This window comes from Panulirus ornatus, chromosome 18 (assembly GCF_036320965.1).
Source record: "Panulirus ornatus isolate Po-2019 chromosome 18, ASM3632096v1, whole genome shotgun sequence".
NCBI classification, from domain to species: domain Eukaryota; kingdom Metazoa; phylum Arthropoda; class Malacostraca; order Decapoda; family Palinuridae; genus Panulirus; species Panulirus ornatus.
This window is the reverse complement of record NC_092241.1, coordinates 53,427,917-53,452,505: the sequence shown is the minus strand read 5'-3', so window position 1 is coordinate 53,452,505 and position 24,589 is coordinate 53,427,917. Positions and strand designations below refer to the sequence as shown.

At 43.3% G+C, this 24,589-nt stretch overlaps 1 protein-coding gene across 4 annotated transcripts in view; it reads left to right on the top strand.

Moving 5' to 3' along the window:
• LOC139755104 (uncharacterized) overlaps positions 1–24,589 on the top strand; it is a 607,993-nt gene that overhangs the window by 546,341 nt on the left and 37,063 nt on the right. The window contains exon 1 of one of the 4 annotated variants that reach the window (XM_071673234.1): positions 18,562–19,112. The exons of 2 other annotated variants lie outside the window; for them this stretch is intronic. In XM_071673234.1, coding sequence (XP_071529335.1) covers positions 19,007–19,112 — 106 coding nt within the window. In that variant the 5' untranslated portion in view covers positions 18,562–19,006. Of the gene's footprint in view, positions 1–18,561; positions 19,113–24,589 lie in introns of those variants that run through there. One more of the 4 variants, XM_071673235.1, reaches the window with a different exon arrangement.

Below are 24,589 nucleotides of genomic sequence, written 5' to 3'. Positions count from 1 at the left end.
ATCAGCAAATGGGAGGGGTAGAGATGACGTCGATATGGCGGGGTGCTGTTGTGAGGGCATCGCTTCGTAGGGGGGTCAGGTGTAGCACCCAGATCTGTGGTCGCGGTTTCAGTACCAGATTATCACGTAACGATGAATTGCTAAGCCTAACCTGATTTCTCTCGATGAGGCTGGCCCTTCAGAGGAGTTACATCACCACTGTTGGTTCCTCCCAAGCGGTAGCGACCTCTGAAACTCGAGGGGGAAATAACACATAACTGTTTGTTTTTATTGGTTAAGCGAGTCCGGTGCGGTGGATCCGTTTTCTTCACACTCCAGGCTGCTTGGCGGCCTGCCGCCTCGCCTCACACCGCTCGGTTCACTGGCCAAGCTGCAGCAGCATCATTGGTCGCTCTTCCTGCCTCCTGTGTGACAACAGCTGTGTGTTAGATCACCAGCTGTTGCCTCGTAGTTGGTAACATACGTGTACCGTTTTGTGGCATTGATAGGGCGAGATGGGAACTGGTGTTATATATATATATATATATATATATATATATATATATATATATATATATATATATATATATACATATATATATATATATATATACATATATATATATATATATATATATATATATATATATATATATATATATATATATAGATGGTCACAACTAGTTTTCCAGCAGGCGACTGTGAAAACGGTGTCTGGCTTCCTTTATTTGTATTATCTCGGGCTGGCGAATTCACTTATCCGCCAACTTGCGCCAAAATAAGCTTAGTTAAGCTCGGCTGAAGAATTGAGAGACTGAACTCCTTCAGGACAGAGTCTTAAGATGTTTTACCAAAGTTTGGTTAAGTCGAAATTCACACATTGTCTTTGGCACATCCTGGGGATTCAGTTGTATAGTTGTGTCTATGCATCATTCTGAAAAGTCGGGTGTCTTATGCGTGTGGCACACACCTTGGAGTTTCAGGTGTATGTTTGCCTGTGCCCATGCTGAGGTTTCGGGTGTATTCTTCCTGTGCACGTCCAGAGTTTTAGGTGTATTTTTCGATATCCCCAGAGTCTAATGTAGTCTAGTGTTGAACACTGTTAGTTTTGTGCATGATACCCGCTTGTCGAGTCTTTAACTGTTACATAAGAACGATACAGTGATCTTCGTGGAACTTACTTAGACGTGTTTAAGATTACCACATCCCCGAAACACACCTACACACACTCACATAACAGAGTGAGTGGGGGTGTGGGTGGCATGATCATAGAGTTTTCAAACCAGATTTGATGACGTGAGTGGTGAACACTCCGAGAGAGAGAGAGAGACGAAGGGATGGAACAGTTCAGGTAACATAAGACAGCATGAAGCAAGAAACGTTTTTTTTTTCAAGATGTTAAGGAGTGTTTTTATTATGTACGAATGGTAGATGAATCGGATAGAATGACTGAGGACATGGTTAATGCAGGTAGCAGACAAAGATTTAAGAGGATATATGATTGTTGAGAAGATTCTCTTCCCCATACAGTGCATATAGAAATTGTGTGTGATATATATATATATATATATATATATATATATATATATATATATATATAATCCTCTTTTTCATGGGTACATATACCCTGACAATCGCACACACACTTCACACATACCCTTTGGGTACAACTAGAACATGGACGGATGTTCACAACACCACAATTGCTTCTTGGGTTTTCTCTGCGAACCACGATAAAAAAGGATGGTATGGCGTTGGCTTTTATATATGATTTTCAGTTTACGATGATACACGCACCGTCTAGTGATTACATACGTAATACATTATATCGTTAGGTACGTAATGCATTACCATTCACTAAAGTCAGCCTCTCCTTTCACTCTCCAACTCCCTCTGCTTGGTGCCTTTTGTACACACACACACAGAGGAGGAGGAGGGGGGGTTGTCCATGAGCTGCACACAGCTGTTCTTGTATGCATGAGACTTTCTTACCTGAAGGTTTCCGCTTGGTTTGACCCCATGACAAGTCGGCATGATTAGCATGTGTATTGACACACACACACACACACACACACACACACACACACACACGACACACACACACACACACGACACACACACACACGACACACACACACACACACACACACACACACACGCGTGTACAAGGGTAAGAGAGAGGGGCAGCACGAGTGTACACCCCTCTCCCCCGTAACACACAAGGAGTGATCACATAGTCATCAGTGTCACAAACGCTCACTGCTTACACCAGCATGAGTGGGTTGGCATCACTGCTCCACTTAGGGTGGGTCACACAGCTTGTAGTTCTAATTGGGAGGGTTGACTGATTTCACAGCTTCACCTTAACTGTTGACTAATTTCACAGCTTCACGGTTCTAGAGGGTTGACTGACTTCACAGCTTCACCTTAACTGTTGACTGATTTCACAGCTTCACCTTAAGGGTCGACTGACATCACAGCTTCACCTTAACTGCTGACTGATTTCACAGCTTCACCCAGAGGTTTGACTGACATCACAGCTTCACCTTAACTGTTGACTGATTTCACAGCTTCACCTTAAGGGGTGACTGATTTCACAGGTTCATTTAGAGGGTCGACTGGTTTCACAGCTTCACCGAGAGGGTTGACTGACTTCACAATTTATTCATTATCTGCCGGTGCATACATCACTATTGTCTTAATTTGTGGTACACCACGTTTTTTTGACCAGGTTACCAGTTGTCTAGATGTCTTAACAGATTTTGACCTTATCCTTGAATTGCTGCACGAAGATTTGAATTATAAGATTACCAAGGACGAAGATTCCAACGTACAGTGTACCGGAAGGTCGAAGATAGTAACGTACATTATGGCCGTGGGCGAATATTCTCGCATACGGTATGGCCCAGGGCGAAGACTCAGACGATGAATATGCCTTAGGCCGAAGATTCTAACGTACAGTATATATATCCTAAGCTGGAGTCTAACGTACAGTACGTATATATCCCAGGCCGAGGAGTCTGACGTACAGTATATATACCCCAGAGCGATACGGTTGACAGTGGGATCTGAGGAGGAGGAGAATAACTTAGACATGTTGCTGGTGAGAGAGATATTGAGGCGGTGGTGGACATGAGGGGATTGATGACAGAGGATCGCCCTGTGTATCCGCATTACCGTTTCTCATTCGTTCATTGGTATTCCAGTTGTAGCAGGAAGTTAGCTGATCCTGAATGGCCAGTGACTGGCTATCCTTAAAGGACACATGAAATCACAGAGGGGTACGTAAGGGAAGAAATCAATAGTAACAGAAGCAACAAAAGACTTAATTGCCTTATTGTTAAAAAAAAGGAGCTGCGTTTTAGATAGCATTCGAATGCTGACTCTATTTCCAAACGGGTGGGGTTAGGATGCAACACTGAGAATGGTTCTCTTCTTGCCCCCAGTAACTCCCAGTGTCAGCAGCAGTCGGCAGGGTGAAAGAAGGAGGAGACGAGCGAAATATATCGTTAAAGTAAGACGTCTTATAGAACTCTACCAAAAAAAAAAAGATAAGATAAAATGAGAAAGGTTATAGTTGATATATGTTATCAGTAAATGGTGGTCGAGAGCAGCAGAGTTGACGTTTTGGGCGGCAGGCAGTTTATCTTTTCCTTTTACCACATGGAGGAATCCTGTTTTGGGGTTCCTTTTTGGGAATACTTCAACTGGAAACACTGGCAGTTTGTTTCCTGTTGTCGTGGAGTGGGAAAGGGGATATGAAGTGTGGGAGAGACGAGGGGAGAGGTGTCCTTGAACAGGAGGAGGGAGAGGGAAGGGACGAATTCAGACCAGGAGAGGGAGGAAAAGGAACACCAGGGAGAGGACGAATAGAAAGGGGAAGGGGAAAAAGAGGCCACTGGTGATGGTACGCGTATACACAGACCGCTGGGTACGTCCCGTCTCGCGTCTTGACAATATTCCTCGATGTTTATCGAGGTCAGTTGCACATGATGCGTTGAGGCCATTTCATTTTCTTCAGCCAAGGTCACTCATGAAGTCGTAAGCTCGAGGCTTTGTCGTTCTCTTGAGGTAGAGTCATTCCCGACGCTATGAGTTTGAGGTTGTGAAGCCTTCGTCAACTGGATGTCATTCTTGACACTGTCAGTTTTTAAGGTCTTGACATACCCGTCAGTTAGACGCCATTCCCGACGCTATCAGTTTGAGGTCTTGACATACCCGTCAGTTAGACGCCATTCCCGACGCTATCAGTTTGAGGTTCTTGAAGCAGTCGTCAGTTAGACGTCATTCCCGACGCTATCAGTTTGAGGTTCTTGAAGCAGTCGTCAACCGGATGTGTCATTCCCGACATTGAGAAGTTTTAAAGTTTTGACCTTTTTTTTTTTTTTCTTCTTCAACGAAGATCATTACTGAAGCCGAGCTTCAGGCTCGGTTCCTCAACCAGAGAGTTAACGTATGCCATGCAAGATACAGTGACCATGAAGAGTCCCGGCATATTCCTCAGCTAAGGCCACTCATGCCACTGTGAGTTTAAGGTTTCGAGTCCTTTTTTTTTTTTTTCAAGATTTGTGAAGGTCTCTGTTGAGGTCACATCTGTAGACGGGGTGACATTAAGGTGGGGTGATGATGATGATGATGGAGGAGGAGGAGGAGGTCACACTTGCAGATAGGGGAGGATGATGAGGTCACACTGGCAGATAGGGGGGGGAATGTTAAGGTCACAGCAGACAGAGCGGTGGGGGAGCGGGATGTTAAGGTCACAGCTGTATGTGGAGTGATGATATTGAGGTCACAGCAAAAGGTGTGGCGATAACGGTGATGCTGGGTTCGACCTTCACGATGGCTCCTGCAGGGAGTGTGGACAGTGTCCCAATTTCTGCTGTTGTGTATATATATATATATATATATATATATATATATATATATATATATATGAAAGGCATGCAAGAAATAGAGTAAATTGGAACGATGTGGTATACCGGGGTCGACGTGCTGTCAGTGGATTGAACCAGGGCATGTGAAGCGTCTGGGGTAAACCATGGAAAGTTTTTTGGGGCCTGGATGTGGAAAGGGAGCTGTGCTTTCGGTTCATTACACATGACAGCTAGAGACTGAGTGTGAACGAATGTGGCCTTTGTTTTTTCCTAGCGCTACCTCGCGCGCGCGCGGGGGAGGTGGGGTTGCCATTTCATGTGTGTCGGTGTGTAGACGAGAATGGATGAAGGCAGCAAGTATGAATATATACTTGTTAAATATATATATGTATATGTCTGTGTATGTATATGTATGTATACGTTGAAATGTATAGGTATATATATATGTGTGTGTGGGCGTATATGTGTATACATGTGTATGTGGGCGGGTTGGGCCATTCTTTCGTCTCTTTCCTTGAGCTCCATCGCTAACGCGAGAGACAGCGACAAAGTATAATGAAAAATTATATATATATATATATATATATATATATATATATATATATATATATATATATATATATATATATATATATATATATATATGTGTGTGTGTGTGTGTGTGTGTGTGTATAAATTGATCGTAACGATCTCTCTCTCTCTCTCTCTCTCTCTCTCTCTCTCTTTCTCTCTCTCTCTCTCTCTCTCTCTCTCTGCTTCTTTTTTTCGTCCTCCTTGAATAAGGGCGTGTCACGGGAAGCGTCCCCTTTCACTCGGGGAACTGCAACACACCCCTCAGGATGATGAAGGGGGCAGTTTAGGGATGAGCTGTGTGTAGTAACACCCACAACACTGCAGTAGGTATATCATGATAACGAGGGAAGGTGGGTCTCTGATCAACATCCCTGGAGCAAGTGGTTACACATTCCCGTGAGGTCTTACGAAGCCTCCGTGTGGTGTGCAGTGTGCAGTCGAAGTACGGTACAAGATTGGTCCTGTATATCGAGTAAAGGAAACGTGCCCAGAAGAAACTAACTTTATAGTTCTATATGATGATAGAGATTGAATGAGAAAGAAAAAAAGGTTAGGGCTATGGAGTGTGGTCTTATAATGATGATAGAGATTGAATGAGAGAAAAAAAAAAAAGGGTTTGGGCGATGGAGTGTGGTGTATGTGAAAGGCCATTCATTATTCAAAGCTTAACTATTGTTCTTGTTAATTTTTTATAACCGTCTCTTATTGCAAGAGCCACGTCCAGGTGATCATCATCTGTGTGCACCCAACCTGGCGACCTTAATGTACCTCACGTCATATATTTTGCACGTCTGTAAGCGTCCTGACCCTGGTAGTAAACCCATGAGGGATCTCCTTTCACTTGTTGCAAACCCCCATCACTCTGTCGTATTTCATTCCCATTTTTATTACGTTGTCTAAATTTTGCCCAAGATTTATGGACATAGTGTATGATACAGGTATCGGTTATGTGACCCCGAGGGGCCCAGCCTGACCCGAATGGTCCCCCACGTTGTACCACGTGACCTGTCGTGACCTCCCTCGATTTTAGAAGGAACACGTAGCATTTTTTCTTTTTTCTTTTCCTCCAGTCGTGTTCGTGACTGGTTCTCTCGACGCCCTTGGAGCAGCCCTTCGTCATTACATTCCCTCAGGTCCTAGACAGTTTTTCATACCCCGAGGTACTTCGTGGGAAACATAGGTCGACAAAGGAGGGGCGTCGAAATATTGGCATCCATAGAGGCTGATGTGGAAGGTGAGGATTGCATTGTCCCTCGTCCACTCTAGAGGACATTTAATGGGTGTGTATCCTTTAAAAGAGACCCTTAGACTTCAGGAACAGGACATACAATTTCACCAAATCTCTGTCCCTATTTCCCTCGTCTGTCGGTGAGCGCGATGCACTAGCCTTACCACATATAATTATCTGGTCGTAGGAACTCTCAAAGGTTAGGTTCTCGCCGCCCCACTCTGTCCCACCCTAAACTCGAGGTGAGAGAGGACTTCTTACACCCATTGTTCAGACTGTTTTTGAACCTCGATGCGTCGGACGCTCCTCGCCTCGTATGCCGTCGCGATCATGACGGTACACGTGAGGAAGACATGTGTCTGAGACGGTGGCTTCTTCACCCGGAGCTTCACGAACACGTGAACAGTGAAGTTCTCTTTCACCCAGATGTCGCTCCGCTCTTGGGAGGGAGGAGGAGGAGGAGTCTAACGGGAAAATCGTATGCATTTCCTCCCTCGTCCCAGAGTTCCGAGAACGAGACCCTTAGGAATGGCTGTGTGTATCGGCGGCGAAGGCTGCTGCCTGTGGAAACAAGCGTGTGAGTAGTCGGTTACACAAGGAGGACGAGGCAAGAAGATAATTTGTGGAAAGTTGCCGTCGAAGCCGTCGCTTTAATAAGGCTGACACCATCGCATAGCTCTCTTGCCTGTGGGTTATTGAAGTCTATTAGACCTGTAGGGGGGTAGAAGACCTGCGAAACCGCCGTAAGGTATTACGTTACGTGTGGTGATGGCGCAGACACAGCTGTAGGGGGTAGAAGACCTGCGAAACCGTCGTAAGGTATTACGTTACGTGTGGTGATGGCGCAGACACAGCTGTAGGGGGGGTAGAAGACCTGCGAAACCATCGTAAGGTATACATACGTGAGGTAAGGTCTGGTTTCCAAGGCATTAGGATTACTTGCCTTGTCTTATCATCACTAAGCTATTGGGATAGATTGATTATGTCCCCCACATGCCATGCAGGACTCGTCCTTTTCCTTCATCTTCGTACTTTATTAGCCTGTCGTGTTCTTCCTTCTCCTCTGTGCCACAGTTTTCATTAGGGAAAAGCCCGTGACCTCAATGAAGGCTTCTGCCTGAGACAGATCTGGTGTGAGTGCCCCCTCGGGACCTGCCTGATGGCGGTAGCAGCCCCTGCTGCAGGCGGTGGCTCACCCTGGGGCCCCACATTACGAGCTGGTCCGCTAACGTGATGTGCCGGTAGTTACACACACACACACACACACATGGCGGCCCTCACCACAAGTGGGGCTCTGGGTTAACTTGCGTGGGTCCACGGGTACTGGACCGCAGCTGTACAAGAGTGCAGTAGATGATTTACGGTGCAGCGTTACGTCAGTCTGTCCTCATCAAGAGCAAATGAAAGTGTAGGCATTATAGTATTACGTGTCGTTATCATCATTGGTCGTCTTTACTCTTTAGAGAGAGAGAGAGAGATATAGCGAATCTGTTTGGTGATTTGGCATATCTGAACAATCCGCAGCTCACGCGTTGGGGTGTTTAGGGGTCTTAGGACGCCCTGTGAGTCTTGATTTGGTCCCCCAGGATATGATGATGCTTGACTCTTGATAGACTACAGTACTAGGTTGTAGATACCAGCCTTCATCAGGGAGTGCTGGGAGTGACGGCCGGAACCATATTACAATACCCTCCGTGTCAGTAGGGTGTAGACACCAGCCTCCTCCAGGGGCGTGCTACCCTCCTGAACCAAGGAGTGTAGAACCACCTTCCACCCTCCGTGTTTATGGCGAGGACGGTATTACATGGATAACCCAGATGACGACGTTGCTTGCTGGAGAACCGTGTTAGTATCCATAATTCCTAATCTGTATAGATGGAGACGTGATACCAGAACATAAGGATTATATTGTCAAAGGTGATATAAAAAAAGGTCACATAACCATAGAATGTATCAACATTCTCGTCTGACAGAATATATGAATAAAATTCTGATCCCATACAACAGAAATCTTAGATTTTTCGCATTATTTTTTTAGTTATCAGAGATTTTTTGTTTTCGTTTCCCCCCTTCTCAGTTTTCATGATAGCAAACCGAATGTATTTACGGCATGTTTAAAAACTCCTTATCTTGTGTACGTAGTGACGGTCGGCCAAGCATGGGATATTCCACGCTCGGTGCACAGGTAATTCGTCTCATGTTCTGCGAGACGCATCGTACGCCTGGCATGTCTTACTTACGACATTGCCAGATTTGTGTAGTGATCATACATCCGTAAACTGGGTGTATCAAAAGCCCGGGGTCATAGGCAGAAATCACTACGTCTCTTCCCTGTATATCACCTGTTCTTCGTCTTCTATCCCCTGATGATGTGATCATCACGCGAAAGTGCACTTGGGAACTTGTTTCATTTTCCTTATATATATATATATATATATATATATATATATATATATATATATATATATATTCATATGATTCCAGGGGAAAAACGAAACACGTTAAGTTCCCAAGTGCACTTTCGTGTAATAATCACATCATCAGGGGTGACACAAGAGAGAAATATAACAATCTGCTAGTTGATATACATCGAAGAGACGTAGCTAGGACGCCATTTGGTAAACATATATATATATATATATATATATATTGCAGTGGAATTTATTAAGAAAGGGGGTGACTGTATTGTTGACTGGTTGGTAAGGTTATTTAATGTATGTATGACTCATGGTGAGGTGCCTGAGGATTGGCGGAATGCGTGCATAGTGCCATTGTACAAAGGCAAAGGGGATAAGAGTGAGTGCTCAAATTACAGATTGAGAGGGTGAAGGCATGTACAGAGCATCAGATTGGGGAAGAGCAGTGCGGTTTCAGAAGTGGTAGAGGATGTGTGGATCAGGTGTTTGCTTTGAAGAATGTATGTGAGAAATACTTAGAAAAGCAAATGGATTTGTATGTAGCATTTATGGATCTGGAGAAGGCATATGATAGAGTTGATAGAGATGCTCTGTGGAAGGTATTAAGAATATATGGTGTGGGAGGCAAGTTGTTAGAAGCAGTGAAAAGTTTTTATCGAGGATGTAAGGCATGTGTACGTGTAGGAAGAGAGGAAAGTGATTGGTTCTCAGTGAATGTAGGTTTGCGGCAGGGGTGTGTGATGTCTCCATGGTTGTTTAATTTGTTTATGGATGGGGTTGTAAGGGAGGTAAATGCAAGAGTCCTGGAAAGAGGGGCAAGTATGAAGTCTGTTGGGGATGAGAGAGCTTGGGAAGTGAGTCAGTTGTTGTTCGCTGATGATACAGCGCTGGTGGCTGATTCATGTGAGAAACTGCAGAAGCTGGTGACTGAGTTTGGTAAAGTGTGTGGAAGAAGAAAGTTGAGAGTAAATGTGAATAAGAGCAAGGTTATTAGGTACAGTAGGGGTGAGGGTCAAGTCAATTGGGAGGTGAGTTTGAATGGAGAAAAACTGGAGGAAGTGAAGTGTTTTAGATATCTGGGAGTGGATCTGTCAGCGGATGGAACCATGGAAGCGGAAGTGGATCATAGGGTGGGGGAGGGGGCGAAAATTTTGGGAGCCTTGAAAAATGTGTGGAAGTCGAGAACATTATCTCGGAAAGCAAAAATGGGTATGTTTGAGGGAATAGTGGTTCCAACAATGTTGTATGGTTGCGAGGCGTGGGCTATGGATAGAGATGTGCGCAGGAGGATGGATGTGCTGGAAATGAGATGTTTGAGGACAATGTGTGGTGTGAGGTGGTTTGATCGAGTAAGTAACGTAAGGGTAAGAGAGATGTGTGGAAATAAAAAGAGCGTGGTTGAGAGAGCAGAAGAGGGTGTTTTGAAATGGTTTGGGCACATGGAGAGAATGAGTGAGGAGAGATTGACCAAGAGGATATATGTGTCGGAGGTGGAGGGAACGAGGAGAAGAGGGAGACCAAATTGGAGGTGGAAAGATGGAGTGAAAAAGATTTTGTGTGATCGGGGCCTGAACATGCAGGAGGGTGAAAGGAGGGCAAGAAATAGAGTGAATTGGAGTCATGTGGTATACAGGGGTTGACGTGCTGTCAGTGGATTGAAGCAAGGCATGTGAAGCGTCTGGGGTAAACCATGGAAAGCTGTGTAGGTATGTATATTTGCGTGTGTGGACGTGTGTATGTACATGTGTATGGGGGGGGGGGGGGTTGGGCCATTTCTTTCGTCTGTTTCCTTGCGCTACCTCGCAGACGCGGGAGACAGCGACAAAGTATAAAAAAAAAAAAAAAAAAAAAAAAAAAATATATATATATATATATATATATATATATATATATATATATATATATATATATATATATATATATATATATATTCATATGATTCCAGGGGAAGAACGAAACACGATAAGTTCCCAAGTGCACTTTCGTGTAATAATCACATCATCAGGGGTGACACAAGAGAGAAATATAACAATCTGCTAGTTGATATACATCGAAGAGACGTAGCTAGGACGCCATTTGGTAAACATATATATATATATATATATATATATATATATATATATATATATATATATATATATATATATATATATATATATATACACGTTTGGCACTTTCCTACATATTCAAACCGTCTTTCACTCAAAACCCTCTTCTGTCCATCATCCCATCTCTAGTTCCATCTCCCATTTCTCCTTGTTGCCCTCCTCAGCAACCTCTCCACACTCATCCTCTCCATATTTCCGTGCCATTTTAGCCCACCCTCTTCACCTCTCCCAAACCATACTATTGTGATACACTTTCAGCATATCTTACGGATAGAGCACGATAGTATTTTAATAGCGGGGCCAGCTTGGGTGATTAGGGGTTTGGGAGTGAGCGTTAACGTCACAGGGCCGTGACGGCGTGACAGAGAAGAGTAGTGTTACGGTCTGCTGGTGAACGTGTGACGGGATGGTGATGGAAGTAGGAAGAAGAGGAGGAGGGTGGGGGTGGTTACAGTATGGGGGGGTTTTATGTACACCAGACGTGGCACACTGACTTGGCACCGTAACCCAGTGATGTACCTCGAGAGGGACGGGTTAAGAACAAAAGCCTTGTAGAACTGACCCTCTTACGTGAGTCAGCCAACAGTCTGTCACACACACACACACACACACACACACACACACACACACACACACACACACACACATCGTTGCATGCGCTTGAGTATTTCAGATACCATTCGTTCGTACTTTTTTACAGGAGGTCATTAGCACTTCTCGACACCACCTTCCATCTACGGAGACTTCTGCACGTCCCCAGCACCACTGGCCACGAACGCTCGTTGGAAGCGTCATTCGTTTGTGCTCTTCAGGAGGTCGCTGGCATACTCCCAGCGCGTCCTCTATGCGTACACTTCAGCCCATCATTTAGCACTTCCCAGCACCCGCTTCAACGTACACTTCTGAACACCCCCTTTTAACCTACGCTTTAGCCTATCATTAACACTTACCAGCACCCTCTTCATCTTACACTTCAACCCATCGTTAACACTTCTCAACACCCCCTTTCAGCGTACACTTCAGCACATCATTAACACTTCCCTTCCCCACTTTCAGCGAACACTTCAGCGCATCATTGGCTCTTCCCAACACCTATTTCTGCCTCCCACCCAGAAATTCAGCCATGCGTTGTGTCTTCACCCCACGAGAGGTACATGATCATAAATCGTCAGATGCCACATTTGTCAGTATCATTTCTAAGACCACAATTAAACGCTTCTCAACCCAGGTATTTATTTGCTCGTGCGGTGGTGATGTGGTCGTCAGCGTTGCTGTAGCGGGATGGAGGAGAAAAGACTTTGTGTGTGTTGTGGATGGAGTGTTTAGCAGTGCCGAGAATGCATATGGTACCCGTGTAGAAAACCAAGTCTACGGTTGCAGGGAAATGGCATGTGTATACATAATCCTGGACCTCCGTGGTGTAGCGGTTCCTGACCGTGACGCATTCACGAGGCGCCCCCACCCACCCAGGGTCGAGCATGGCATAGGTTCGAATTCTGGTTGTGGCAGTCAGTCCACAGTCAATCCAGCTGTTCACCCACCCTTTAGGGGTTGGTTGATAATAGGAGGAACAGAGAAGGGGGCCAGATGAGGATATACCCTCAAAGGCCCAGTCCTATGTTCTTAACGCTACCTCGATGATGCGGGAAGTGGCGAATAGTATGAAAGATATATATATATATATATATATATATATATATATATATATATATATATATATATAGCGTTAATGAGATGGCTCTGATTAGGGATTCAGTTGCCTGTGTTGTCTAACGTAAGATATATATTTTTCCTCTTGTTTTGTACAGCAAGAAAATATTTTTTTTTTCTTTTTTTGTCAGGAATGACAAGATGATTATTTTAGATTGTCTTCCGATGAAATGAGTTCTATAGAAGAAAGAATTGGACCAAAAGGTTTTCTATTGGTGTGATATACAGGGGCCGAGAATGGAGTGGTTCCCCCGTCTCTCAAACGTCCTTGTGGCTCCTCCCTGTTGAGAATCACGCTGCCGACTTGACTGACCCTCCTCAGTCAGTCAGGAGGGTAGGCACTTCCCTGGGGCAGCTGGTGTCTACAACCCACTGACACGGAGGGTGTTGTAAGATGGTTCCGGCCATCACTTCAACACCAGCTGCCGCCGTCGACAACCTGCGCAGTTTCCACTGTAACAGGGAAGTGCAAGTCTTTAGGCAATTTCAGTGTCTAACGGGAGAGTAGAAGGCATCAATTAAGGGTCGCCAGTGACTGCGGAACGGAGGTAGGAAAAAGAAACATTAACTTCCCATCACGCAGGTGACAATTGGATTGCCATAGTGGAACAAGGGAGAGCGGCAGGAGAGTGGGTGAATGTGGATTGTAGGGCAGGAGGGAATGTGGACAAGTGCGTGTGGAAAGGGGATGAATGAGGACGCTACAGACGAGAGGGTAGGGTTACGTGTGGGTGGGGCGTTATGAGTGTGATGAGGCATTAGGTGGAATAGGGACTCGGTAGCATCTGCATGAATGGGAACACTGTGGCATGAATATTGTGGTGTAGGGCTAGTGTATGAATGGCGGTGGACACTGGTGCGTGGAAGTGTGAGTATGATGGTTGAATGGGGACGCTCAAGCAGAAGACATCTTCTAAAGTTGAGTGCCTTACCAAGCCACCTTGTTACCGCCTGTTATAAAAGTAACCAGATCACATCATGTCTGACTCGTTATTATGATCTATTTTTTTTTTAGGTTTTTGATGTGGCTGTTGTGCACGTGTGGTCCCTCTACTTTATTCATGTTCTCTTGAACTGCTCCGCCTCCTGCTGGCGAGGAGATCCTCCTCCGCTTCTCTCTCTCTCTCTCTCTCTCTCTCTCTCTCTCTCTCTCTCTCTCTCTCTCTCTCTCTCTCTCTCTCTCTCTTCTCCCACGCCCATGTGTGCCTCTGATGAATCAGCTCGACCACCGCGTCTTAGTGTTGTCCCTCTCTCTCCCCTGCCTCATTACTATGGATGAAGGGCGTCACTAAGGGTCTTCCTCAGCTTTGTTGACGCGTCAGGCTGCTTCGGAGGCTTGTGTGTGTGTGTGTGTGTGTGTGTGTGTGTGTGTGTGTGTGTGTGTGTGCGTGCGTGTGGCTCGTTCGCCCCAACAGGGCCGTGTATGTTGACTTGTTACGGTTGGCTCTGGCCATGGCCGCTCGTGATCTACCTGTGGTTGAGGTGATGCACCCCCATGAAAACTCGGAACGTGAATAAGTGATGATAGATTGATTGGTAGATAGATAGGTAGACTGACACTTTGGGATGAGCTGCCTTATTTATCACATATTTACTAAAGTCAATCATTTCTACACATTCTAAAATCGATGTTTCCCACTCAAGATCAATATATCTTGCGCTAGGATCAATGTTTCTTACATTTGGATCCATGTGTCTTACACTAGGATCAATGCATGACACTAATATCAGTGTTACTTACACTGGGATCAATGCATTACACTAATATCAGTCTATCTTACCCCAAGATCAAAGCTTTACCCTAAGATTAGTCTTTCGGACACTAAGATCAATGGGTTTTAAACTAAGATCCATGTTTCCAGTACTAAGGTTAATGGGTTTTGTACTCTTAATCTTAAGATCAAAGTTTCGAACGCTAAGATCGGTATTTACTAAACTAAGATCATTTTTTCTAAACCAAAGATCAATATTCCTTAAACTAAGATCAATATTTACTAAACTAAGATCAATATTTCTAAACCAAAGATCAATATTTCCTATACTAAGATCAATATTTCTAAACCAAAGATCAATATTTCTTAAACTAAGATCAATATTTCTTAAACTAAGATCAATATTTCCTAATCTAAGATCAATATTTCTTAAAACAAGATCAATATTTCTTAAAATAAGATCAATATTTCTTAAACTCGGATCAATATTTCTTGAACTAAGATCAATATTTCTTGGGCTAGAATACGTATACGATCACATCTTCCGTCACAGACAGCCTGGAAAAGACCCAATGGTCTGCTTCAGTTCATATTTCTTCGTACTTCACGTAATCTTTTTTTTTTTTCATTTGTTCACATCATATTCTCTATGGAGGTATGTTTTTATGTTAGAAGATGATACGTTTACGTTAAGAATTCGTGGTAGTAATGATCATTTTGTCGTTGATAATCATTAATGGCAGGAATGACCTTATTTATGATGATATCAGTGATGATCTTTGTCACAGTGACGACAACATATCGTGATCATGGCAGCGATCCTACATGATAATTATCATGGTGGTTGTGATTCCTATGACAGTGATTCTGTTAATGATAACACTGTTCACTGTAATCACCGACAGTGATAGGTACATGACGTGGGAGGTGTTGGCTGGTGGTTTATGTTTGTGAATAGTGACCCCACTCGATGGCTAGAAAGTCGTTGGCACTCACCCTCCCTCATAAATCCGGACAGATTTGAGTTCACCCAACCTGCTTCACCCTTCACGTAACCTCTAAATGCTCTGCCTGCCACTCCTCCTCCTCCTGCTGCTGCTCGCGCCGTTGTTTTGATCAGATCAAAAAGGAAGAAATTTTTTGGAGTTCAAAAGAAAGAAATGAGTTAGAAAATGTAATTTCTTGAGTGTTGTGGATGTTAAGTTGAACAAAAGCAATTGGGGGCATTATATGTAGCATTCGTCAATTATATTCAGCTCAGTAATATACGTGACTTTGTCAATGCAGATGTTACATTTCCACTCTGTTGTCTGTGACTAACTTCAAGATACATCAGATAAGGTGTGAGGAAGGAGGTTGATAAGGAATTATAGTACTAACGTATCTATCTAATGTAATGATAATGGTGTTGTGTTTATTTATTTCTGTTTGTCCATGGAAAAAAAAGGCCAACTTTTGACTTTATTCGTAAAGGTAGGTCAAAGGTCATCGAGGGTGTAGTGATGATGGTGAAAATGAGGGCTTAGTGAAGATGAAGGTGTAGGGAAGATGTAGTTCAGTGAAGATGAGGATGCAGTACTGTCCTTAATGCTTTAACATTGATGATGGCGGTGAAGATGAGGATTTGTGAAGATGAAAGTGTAGGGAAGATGTAGTTCAGTGAAGATGAGGATGTAGTACTGTCCTTAATGCTTTAACATTGATGTTGGCGGTGAAGATGAGGATTTGTGAAGATGAAAGTGAAGGGAAGATGTAGTTCAGTGAAGATGAGGATATAGTACTGTCCTTAATGCTTTCACATTCTAAATGATCCAAGCAACCTTAAATTTAAGGCCGGCCGAAGAAGTCAGTGTCAAAAGACATCTGAACGAAATGTAGAAAAAAGAAAAAAAGAAAATTACCCGTTAAAGTCTTGCACTTCCCAACAGAAAATCAGAGAAATGAGAGCAAAATGGTGAAAAGGTATTAGGAACACATTCAAAGAAAATGGGCTTCAAGAAATGTAACGAACAACGATTTGCAATTCTTGTCTCGACGGCTGCGAGTGTTGGCGCGGTTCAGAAACATCGCCAAAGTAGGACATGAAGGTGTAGGAGTTTAGTCCACTTACAACCCACACGTCTAACCGTTACACCCAGCTTTCTAAAAGAACTTTCCAAAGCACACTTCGAGTATATATATATATATATCCTCGGTACTTTTACTAACACCTCACAATAGTGTTACACACAGACATCCCAGAACGTCAGCGTCTCAATAAATCATTAAAATGTTCCCTAGGCGAAGAGGAACCTGTAACGTGGAAATGGTGTTGTAACGTTTACTTGGTGACGGCTTGAGTAACAAGTAACTAGTGTAGGCGTTGGTGTGTGTGTGTGTGTGTGGTAACAGCTTCCTAGGCAACCGCCGTTGGCCGTCTGAGTAATATTCCCGCCCGCCCACCGACGCGACGTTCCAAGCCCCTCATGCTTCTGCACTCGATCTCTTGTGACAAAAACCTGTGTAGCTTTTGTATTTGTTCACAAGTCCCGTCCGAGGGCGCGGTGGCGCGCGAGAGGACAACAGAGTGTACAACAGAAGGTCCAGGAACCGTCAGGGAGAAAGTTTTACAGGGATTCGCCCTCACCATGTTGGTATGTTTTGGGACGGTATGGGGAGGGTGGTGCTTGGGATCAGCTGTGGCGTGTGTTCAGTTCAAAGACCAGCTGTTTTGTGTCTTAATGGGGTGTGACATTTGCTGACGAGCTGTGGGGGGGTCAGCCACCTCCTCTCTTAAGTGTGTGTGTTAAGATGGCATTTTTATGCCTCCTATGTCTACTAATATCTCATGTAAAGTGAAAAAAAAAAAAAGGACAATCGTTCACTCAGAAAATGAGAAAATCTGAAAACTAAACTCGTACTTCGGGATATGAAGCAACTAGAGGTGTATGGCAACAAGCCTGTGCTTGCCTGCTTTCAGTAACAGCCGCCTACACTAGGATTAAACGGACAGGATAATAGCGAGGAATCTCCAGCTCCTCCACCACTGGTATGGTGTAGCCTCCAAGTAGTGACAGGAGAACAAAAGAACATCCAGAACTTTTCCTTATGTATGGGACCTAATTTGTAACGGATTTTCTTTAATGCGCTTACCAGGACAAATTATAAACACTTTTCCTCATTTAGTATATTTATATTTATTTTCAGCATAAAGACAATACAAGTGTGTGTGTGTGTGTTTGTGTGTGTGTGTTGTGTTTTGGGAATATTATTACACACGAAAAACATAAATTGGAATTCTTGTTTTCGATTCCATTTCCCTCCATGGATGTTCCGGGACTACTTCAGCGTTGTCAGTCAGCGAGGGTTTAGGGGGAAACTCCTCAGCGATGAGTCTGCTGGCCACATACAGTGGGTGCTTAAGGGCGTGGTGGCTCATGTACCCCTGAGGAAGGGTACAGAAGCTTATCACACGATGATCACCGTTGTCGTATCTGTTTCCAATATTTACGATGGGTACATCGAGTACAGGGGTACACGTTAGAACGCATTTATATTCAACTTTAATGTTTTCATGTTGTCATCCGTCTGTTGGTGTTACCGGACTCCACCTGCTCGTGGTTTCACCTCGAGTGAAAAGTAAGTAGAACTGTTGCTTGGAATTGATTGCTTAACATGTTAAAGTGGGATCTTTGTTATATATATATATATATATATATATATATATATATATATATATATATATATATATATATATATATATATATATATTGTAGAAGCCCTCTGAGTTCGATGTTCAAAAATTACCTGTATTGCCAGACCTGGTAGCCCTTTGGTACTGATAGCATGGGCCATCAGGCAGGAAGGTGCTCATACTGTACAAGACTTGCGATGGGTTTTCGGTGTTTAGTGCAAGGGACAGTGGGCCCTTCTGTGTGACGGGTCATTGGTGCGACTTCCGGCGTACGGCAGTTAGTTCACGACGGGTTAAACAGCAGCAGCAGCAGCAGTTGCCTCGCTGTGGACATGTGTGTGCACTTTACAAAGAACTGTTAACGGTCTTGATGTTACGGTATCACCAGATGCTCGTTAAAGCGTGTGAAATTTACACCAAACTAACTCCCGTCTCGTCGGGAACAGTACAGTGAGTCGACACAGTCGGAGTTTAGTCTGTCTGTCTCTCTCCAGTTACCATTGTCGCTAATGGGTAGTTCTACTGTCAGTTTAGGAGTGCCCTCGTCCGTTTTGTTTTCGAAGCCAAACCGAACATTTCGTAGAAAATATATAGCAAGAAAGCTATAAGTGGATGGTACATGAAGTGAAGAGAGAGATGGAGAGAGAAAAAAAAATGAGTGAGTGCGCGCGCCCGCGCGTTGGGGGTGGAGGTGGTGTAGTGGTTCGGAGAGAAGGCGACGGGTGAAAAAACATGGCAGTTTCTCCGACGGGTGGTAGGCCTTACATAAATCGCCATGACACCTTCCGCCGACGCTTACCCTCACTCCGATTCTCCGTTGATGCCGTGAACCTCACAGGTAATTAAATGAGGATCATGCCTAGCAGAAGCGCAAGTAGGTAGTGGTGGTGATCATGGTGTACATAACTCGCATTTACAGTAAACAAGGCCACCTCCAACTCCCCCCCTGCTTTTGTGACGTATATTTCTACAACGTAAGTATTGCCTAATGTGTTGTGAAATGAGAGCTATCCAGGAACATATGGAGCCACAAAGTCAGGCCAGTCAAACGTGTAGAAATTAAGCTTTAGGCTGTAACCGACCCTGAGCTGGATGAACGTGCTAAACGACTCGTAAAAAGCTGTGAAAATCGCGAAATAAAAACAAGGACGGTGGACTAAAGATGATAGTAATAGCTGACGAGGCACTACACATTTTCACCTATTTGTTGAAGTCACGTATTCGTTCAGTGCAGTAAACTATAATGTTTTTTGGTGAATTATTAATGAAAAGATTATTTTGTTGCTTCAGTATCAAAAAGAAAAAAAATGTTAGTCGGTTTGGTGAAATGAGGAGAGCAAGTTAGGAGTTAGCAGCAGCTTTGGCGATGACGTGCACATGTTTGAGTGGAGATTCTTGTGACTTTTATTTGCACAGAAGTATTCGGGTACTTTAATAAACTCCCATTGACGAATCACTAGTATTTTCTGTTAGGAATTGCAGTGCACTTGAATTAAATGCTTCTCACACATAATTGTGATCCTAGAGGCATAAGTGTTCAGCTGGTCGTATACTGTACTGTCTCTGGGCAAATCAGATACCATGAGTGACATGTGCAATATCTGGCTTTACGTATGACTGCCTTGTGACGCTACGAACACATTTCTGACGTCTCAATTTCACACAGGCGCTTCCCTGCTAGAATAGATTTTAATGGGTCATCTGGTCTTAAAACATGGCTTTGACATTGCTATTTTTTTTTTTTTGTTTTTTCTTTGGCCTTGAAAGTTGGAACGGAAACACCCGTCAGACAAGGACAGTCCGCTATTATTGTCGGACACTTATTACGAAGACCCATTACCACTTTTGAGTTTGTTTGTATTTCCTGTGGATTGGCAGATGGCTAATGAGTTTAGACGTAGAATATGATCAATGTCCATTTACAGTTGAAGTCTGATGGATGATTGTAATTACTGCTCAAATTCTTTCTTGGATCCCAGTTCTTATTTTAAGACTGTCTTTCTTACCTTGGACTGTGGCTTCCTTTTGTTCGGGGTAAGAGAAAAAAAAATTGAATGTGTGCGGAAGTCGATCTGAACCATCCAAGGTTGAGTCATCACTGAGCTTGGTTGAAGTGACGGGAAACTGTGTGTCTGTGTGTGTGTGTGTATAATGCCTCTTCAGCACGATGATCGTGGCCATCCTCTACACTGTGTTCTTCAGTGCAGTTGCTGCGTGACAAACACTATTCATGGTTCCGATCGCAAAGCTGTTACACTGCTTGATGTATTCATTGTTCAGCGAGTGGAAATGACTCAGGCTTGGGGTGTGATATACGTTATACAGCGTCATGGAGCCAGAATTCGGTATGGAATGGTGAACGACCATGAAGCAAGAGATCATGTCATTTTAAACATATACAAGTGGAATCGTTTTTTTTATTTCTTAGTCAGTGTTTACAAAACCTGATGCCATAGAGAGAGGTTGATGGCGGAAGCAAGTGGTGACAAACGTATACAGTAGGAGAATCTTTTTACAAAATGTGGTGCACTGGAAGACTGACTGTGGTCACGAAAGAAAATGCAGTATGAGTCTCGATATGAAAAAAAAAAAAAAATGCTATCATACTTGTATTCGTACCCCGTTGGCGGACGTACCATCCTCCACCCAGGGAGGGCTCCATGATTTTTTTTTAATCTCAAAAAAGGATACATGCAAATGCCATAATTTGCGTCTTTATAGTTGCTTCCTTTACGTCGCCCGGGTAATAAGGTCATAGTCGCTAAATCCCCTGTAGGTAAATATCTGCTATGCTCTTGGCCACGAACAAATTCATATATTATTTCCTCGCGTCCTAAGGAAATGATAACATGGTTACCCCTGCTGCAGGAGAACCGCGCCACAATAGAGCAAGGAGGATGTGTCAACACGACTCCCAAGGACTCGCGTATCCCCCTGTTGACGGAGCTTGTGTGCCCCCGTGCCTTCTTTGTGCCAAAAGCTCTCTTGGCTGTGGGAGTGAGAGCTACGCCATAAACTTGCCATTGTAACTTAGGTTAGGCTAGCTTGAATAGTCGAGCTCCTAGGTTAGGCTAGCTTGAATGGTCGAGTTCTTAGGTTAGGCTAGCTTGAATGGTCGAGTTCTTAGGTTTGGCTAGCTTGAATAGTCGAGTTCCTAGGTTAGGTTAGCTTGAATAGTCGAGTTCCTAGGCTAGGATAGCTTGAACAGTCGAGTTCCTAGGCTAGGATAGCTTGAACAGTCGAGTTCCTAGGCTAGGATAGCTTGAACAGTCGAGTTCCTAGGTTAGGTTAGCTTGAATAGTCAAGCTTTCAGGTTAGGCTAGCTTGAGTAGTCGAGCTCCTAGGTTAGGCTAGGTTGAGTAGTCGAGCTCCGATATTTTTTCGAATGTACTTATTCCCAGAGGAGTTTTGTCATTTTCCCGTTTTATTCTTAAATCAATTTGTGAACTTGATTTCCCCTCTGTATCATCTGCAGGACAGCGATTTCTACCAGATGTCCGTTCAGTTATTAGGAATCGAAGTAGAGGACGTGATAATGTGCCTAGCGTGAGAGACAGGTGCATAACGCAAGCGCCAGTCTCCTGGGCTGTTATGACCCCAGAGTAATTTAATGTGCTTTTATCACCCCAGAGTAATTTACTGTCAGCCTCGTCCTTTTTAGTGGATATTTCTCAGTTCTCTCCCTTTCATGAGCATGAAACAGTGATACGAAGTTAGCAAATTCAGACCACATACAGGGTTAATAGTAGTTAGTGATACCTTACTGGCCTCTTAGACTAATGTAGGACCCATTGAGTATTTGTACACCTGGGTGCTGAACTGTGTTCAAAGTTTTTTTTTTTCTATTATTTTGAGGTTGTCATGTGTAGTCCCACGGCAAGACATATAATAAAGATAAGCTTTATTTTTTTAGAACTAAAGAATAGCTTTTTTTTTGTAACGTAGTTGCTATCATACCAGGTTAACAACAGTGGGGTCAGGGTCAGGTTGTACTGTGCTTGCTATGTTGTTATCTTATCAAAAGATGTACGAAGGTTACGATTACATATTACGAGGTCAGTCAGTACAGTAAGTAGTGACTTAGTCAAACACGGCTTCCAAGTGCAGTCTGGAGTACCATATGGGGCTTAAGAACAACTGATATTGTCATGAAATGCTGCTAGTGTTTCTGGGTAACTAACTGTCTCAGGCATGGGTGACTTTCGAATTTTATAACTATAACTTTCTGTATTTTTTTTTGTAGGGCAACTGAAGGTTCTCTCTCTCTCTCTCTCTCTCTCTCTCTCTCTCTCTCTCTCTCTCTCTCTCTCTCTCTCTCTCTCTCTCTCTCTCTCTCTATCTATCTATCTATCTATCTATCTATCTATCTATCTAACTATCTATCTATCTATCTATATATATATATATATATATATATATATATATATATATATATATATATATACACACACACATTTTTATGACCGATTTTTCCCGCTCCATTTAATTAAGACAAAAAATCCGAATTTGATCACGTCAGTAATTGCTTTCTGAGTAGCCCAATTTCTTGTCAAATTGGGGACGTGTCTTGGGGTCATGTTGCCGACGACACGAGGAAATCGAAGGTCGTTTTTTTTTTTTTTTTCATGGCTGATCAAGTAATCGGTGACGCACATCATTCCCACGAACTTTACGGTGCTTTTAGAAATTTCTTTACACGCAGCTTTATATATAGATGTTTAATTATCAACTATATAAGTGGGCGTGTTTACTTTAGTGAAGTTGCTGCGCTAATTGAGAAACATGTAATTACTGGATCTGTTGGTGCTTGCCATGTTGCATCATGGCGCTGAAGGTCGTGATATTTCAAACCTTGAAAACAGGCGAGTTCGTTAACCTCGGCTGTATGTCAGGAAGAGAGAGAGGAAGGAAAATGGCGCGTCCGTCTTACACACGGTAGCCTGTCGCATTTGGATGGCAACAATCCAGAAAATATAGGTTAGTTCTTCCTTCCCCCGACCCCCTTCCCTTTCCCGCGCTCTTTTATTGTATGGATGAGATACTTGGCTCGAGGGTGCAGTTACATAATTTTATTTTTTTTTGTCTTTTTTAACGAATAGTATTCCTCCATTCGGATCTCGTGCCAGTATATTAGGGCGCGTAGACAGACGACGCCATAGCTGTTGTCAGGGCTTGGCACACTAGCGCTGCCAAACGTACGAAACACTGATGATGGTAAAAAAAAAAACAACTACGGATTCGTTTTACTGTAGGAAAAGCATTGTTTGTTGTTTTTGCGTAGATTTGCGAGTGCAATTAAACTTTAGCAAATTATAAACAGTATCAACCTAGGGTGTTATTTGTCGTATAAACCCAGAGCCTCTCATATTCGTTTCTTATGTAGACCTCGGCAATACTCTCTCTGCAGATGCAGTCTAGTTCCTCCACGAAACCGTGCTTCTTTTCATCCACTGGGAATGATAAAAGCCACGCCCAAGGTGACTTCAATCGCACTGTAACTACACACAGGCGGAGTTCGGTAACACCTACCATTAGTCGTTGTAATGATGTAAAAACCCATCATTGTGCTGGAGGTATAGAAGTATACATATTATTTTTCTTTGACTAAAATCACTCTCCCCGTTCTTTTATGATTATTACTGCGTCACTTGAATGAAGTTATGGAGGAGCATAAGGAACTTTTTACAAGCTAGGAATACCTTACATAACTTGAAATATAGTGCTTAAGGGACGTAGAGTTTCTTGAATTGCTCGCCACACTATGATACTACGGTCTACGGCAGTTTCGTTTTTTATTTTTTTTTTTCATTGGAGCTCCACAGACGAGCCGTCTCTCTCTCTCTCTCTCTCTCTCTCTCTCTCTCTCTCTCTCTCTCTCTCTCTCTCTCTCTCTCTCTCTCTCTCTCTCTCTCTCTCTCTCTCTCTCTCTCTCTCTCTCTCTCTCTCTCTCTCTTATCCAACGCCACCAACCTTCCCTACACTTGATATTTAAGTGTAATGAGTATTATGAATATATATAGTTCCGTAAATGTGATATCAGTTTAAGAAACGTCACAGAGACATCTTCCACTCTCAGTTTCATTTGATGTTATATATGCAACCAACTGTTATGCAAAAGAATACAGAAAGTATCCTCAGAAATATCACAAGCAAGTCGTTTTAAATTGGGTGGGTTGATACTGTCATTTTTCACTTAAGAAGTCTTGTTATATTTAATGATATCTGGTTAAGTAGACATCGAAGATCGCTCTCAACATCAAGCGTGTTTTGCTATTTTGCCTCGATCTCATCAAGCGCTGAAAAACTGCCTTCGCA